This window comes from Phaethon lepturus, unplaced genomic scaffold (assembly GCF_000687285.1).
Source record: "Phaethon lepturus isolate BGI_N335 unplaced genomic scaffold, ASM68728v1 scaffold10219, whole genome shotgun sequence".
NCBI lineage: Eukaryota > Metazoa > Chordata > Aves > Phaethontiformes > Phaethontidae > Phaethon > Phaethon lepturus.
The window spans coordinates 1-3,786 of NW_010562746.1; the positions used below are offsets into that span (position 1 = coordinate 1).

Genomic DNA, 3,786 nt, shown 5'->3' on the forward strand with positions numbered 1-3,786 from the left:
CAACCTAGTGTTTCTGTGATTCTGTAATGTATCTCATGTCCACTGTTAACATAGTTATGTTTTAACTATGTTTTCTGAATCCCTTCTGGTGTCATTTCCTGTCCATGATTTGTGATATGTTTGGGTTTTTTTGTATTACGTTTGCAGGGAGTGTTGCAATCTATTTGCTGAAATCTATTCTGATTTGCTTAAATCTATTCTGTGAGCATAACTTTGTTGGGCAAGATGTTCAGTTCCCATATTTTCTTTCCTGCTCTCTACGAGGGTAACTGTTACATTAAACAATGTACAAGGAGTGCAGCTGCTATTTGTGAAGTACAAAATGTGTCTATGGAGTGTGTGGTTTTTTGTTAACAGGGAAAGTAATTTTATGAGTGTGTGTGCAGTGTAGCTGTGGGGCATGCATGCATTGTTAAAATATTCAGAGAACTAATTTCGGTGTTAGAATTGTAGGCCCATATGTGTACCAGATGCTCTTCTCTTGTTCTCCAGGGTTTCGCTATGGGAGTGATATAGTTCCTTTTTCAAAGGAAGATGAAGAGCAGATGAAATACAAAACAGAAGCAAAATGTTTTTCTGTTTTGGGATTCAGCAGATCCTCTCAGGTACAGTACTAAACTTCTTCCCATTCAACTTAAAACCAACATACAACATTCATGCAACAACTGTGTTGTTCAGACAATTGATTTCAGCTTAAATTCACTGAAGTTGTGGTGTGGTATTGGGGATGGGACATCTGCAATCACGTGAGTCATACAGGGTGACTTATTTGCTGATTTTAGTACATGTAAACAGTATGTAGTCGTGTGAAGGAGAGAAACTCAAAAATGTGGCAAGTGGGCCCTCAAGTGAAGCAAGAGCCAGTGAACTCAGATCGCTGCAAAGTGGAGACAGAGGTATTGTCTCATTTCATCTCATGAACTTAAACAGTGTTGCCAGATCTGCAACAGAAGCCTTTTTGGGCTTTGTCCAGCCACTAGTGTGTTCTTTTTAACAGAAGATGCCTCTCCCTCAATATGAAAGAAATTTTGAAGAAAGCCTGAGAACTGACTGCATTCATTCTCGTTTCCATAAGGATTAGTTTGTGAACTGTGACTTGCTTCTTGCTTCTACTATAACAAAAACTAAATGTAGCTAAGACTTCATAGAACTTAGATGAAGATAACATGATTTAAAAACTGTCCATATTTCAGTGAGATGCTTGGTGCCTTTATGCATTTACCTGTACTTGTGGGGATTAATTTTGCCATTTGTTTTACCTGGAAGTTGTAAGAAACTTACCTTGAGCAAGTATATTAATAAAAGCTATCCAGCACGAGGTGATTTCCTGCAGAAAATCCAGGACTTAAACATTAGGAAAGGCTTAGGCAAAGGCTTAACAAACCATTCTTGAAGCAGGACATGTGAGGAGAAAATACAGAGATGTGGGCACCAGTAATTGCTAGAAATACTAAGCTGCTCCCACTCATTCTTCTCTGGGATATTGCACAGGGTGACTGAAACTTTACTCTTCTTGGAGTTCACTGCACCCGGTCCCCTTCACCACTCAAAACTGAAAGGAAATCATGGGGCAGCTCTGCACATTCTGTTCTGAAAGCTGCCAGCCCTCCTGCTCTTTGAAATGTCTTGCTGCCTAAATAAAATAGAACCCTTGACAAAGGCTAAGGAATTGTTACCTTTACCAGGAAGGAAATATGCTAATAAAATAGGAAGCATCTATGGGAACTTGCTCCCAAATGGATGTAACTAAACATATTTTTACTTTACAGTACAGGTGGCCCAGAGGTCCCTGCATGTTGCTAGATATGCCCTCAGACTACTGCAGTGCGGTGGTCCAAAGCATATTATTAACTGAGAAGCCAGGAAGTTATGTTGATTTATTGAAATGAGAAGCCACAGTAAATGGGAACTGTAACTTGGTTGCTCCTTGAGGACATTCAGAACTTAAAGTTGTTAAGTAACACGGGAACTTGCGTACTAAAAGTGATTGATTGAGGAAATGTACCATGCTTGAGCTTATATGCACTAAATTGGCTGGGGGAGAGAGATGTTAGGGACTGCAAATCCTGTACCAGAAACTGGGTCTAACAAGGGAAATGTGTCTGAACCCAGTGTTTCAATGAGACAATTTCCTGCATCTTTTCACACGTTCTTAGCCTACAGCTGAGTCTTACTGTCTTCATTTAATTCTGTAAGACATATTTCACCGTGTGCAGCATTTTCTTGTGCTGGAGGCTGGCTGGTCTCCTATTTTTACTTGCAGTCTGACTTTTATTGAAAACAGAAACTAAAAGGAAAGCAGTTGAGAAGCATCATGCTCCTGTAAGTGAGCTGTTATTTCACGTGGAATTTTTTTTTGACCATCATTGGTCAGATAGTGTGGTAATACCTTCAAATTCATAGTTAATAATTATAGGAATGCCATTAGTTGTAGGAATGCTTCTGATTCACATAAATATGCCTCTAAGAGTTAACAAATTGATTTTATATTTTTCCAATGCACAAAATATTTATTGCTTTTGATAATTTTTATGATGTACTTTTCTTGTCTGTGGATTTCATAACAAAGAGGAATTGAATCTTAAATAAAGTGTGCTCTGGTCCTGTAACTAGGATTGTGAATAATTATGCCCAATAGTAGTTGCATAGGCTTCAGTGGAATAAAATTATTCATGTGTGATTGCAGGATTAAAATTACACTGTATAGATAATGATATCAGGAAGTTTCTAAGTACAACTGGAATTTTCAAGACCCATGCTTTCCTTACATTTTGGCTCCTGAATTTTATTGTTTGGAATCATAATACTGACACTATTAAAATGTATGTTTTGTATTAAATTGTTTCTTCTAAAAACTTTGCAGAAAAGATAAATTATTATTAACTAGAGAAATTGGAACAGCTCCAAATACATAATTTAAGAAGGAATAGAACCACCTCATATTATTTTTCTGAGTTATTCACATCCCTCAGGAAAGAAGATCAGAGGCCGCTGAAACTTTCATTTTTAATTTATAAGCAATACCATCTAAATCAAGAAATAATCCTTGAAATATTACAAAGGGACCATTTTTTTTTCCAAACAAAAAAAAGGTGTACTCATCTAAATATTTATACTATACTGAACATAAAATTTCCTGAGCTTTTAAAGACAGAACAGCGAAGAATAATCACAGGTAGAATAATCTAAGTTGAAGAATTGTGGTGTAATACATTAAACAGATCTGCTCTGGTGCAAGTTGTCACTGACTTCAACAGCACTATGGCAACTTGCTAAATAATGAAAGTTCAGGTTAGTTTGAAGACAGTGTAATTTGGAGAGATTTTTCTGTAACAAAGAAAGGTCATTTTAACCAGTGTTCATGGTAGCGTGCAGTCTTTGTGACAGGTTTTCCACTACTGTAGTGTTTCTCTGGGTGTGTACAGCCAGCCTCTGTAGCTCTAGCTATTCCAGCAATGCCCATTAGTGAACCTGTATTATTTTTTTTTTTAGGGGGTCAGCCATGTTCATGAACAGCATAAGTTCTGGCAAAGAAGTGCTGCTTTGCCAGCACAGCTGTCTATACTCCAGGTTGCTGTTGAATTAGCTTTATGAATTAAGGATGTGACTTTTTTCAGCTCTTTTTTGACATGTCTTTGCTAGGAAAATTTAATGGCACAGATGTGGTGTCAGTTACGTTTAGGTCTTTTGTTAACTACTGCAGTATTATTCAGACTGGTAACAGCTGCAAATACCAGAGTCCTTCATTTCTGTCCATCAATAGGGAGGTATGAGAATATCCTGCTG

At 37.4% G+C, this 3,786-nt stretch overlaps 1 protein-coding gene across 1 annotated transcript in view; it reads left to right on the plus strand.

Annotated features, from left to right (window-relative positions):
* Nucleotides 1–492: 492 nt before the first annotated feature.
* Nucleotides 493–3,786, plus strand: part of XRCC5 (X-ray repair complementing defective repair in Chinese hamster cells 5 (double-strand-break rejoining)) — a gene marked incomplete at its 5' end in the record, with an annotated part of 34,928 nt that continues 31,634 nt past the window's right edge. Inside the window, one exon of the mRNA XM_010294375.1 lies at nucleotides 493–605. Coding sequence (XP_010292677.1) covers nucleotides 493–605 — 113 coding nt within the window. The remainder of the gene's footprint in view (nucleotides 606–3,786) is intronic.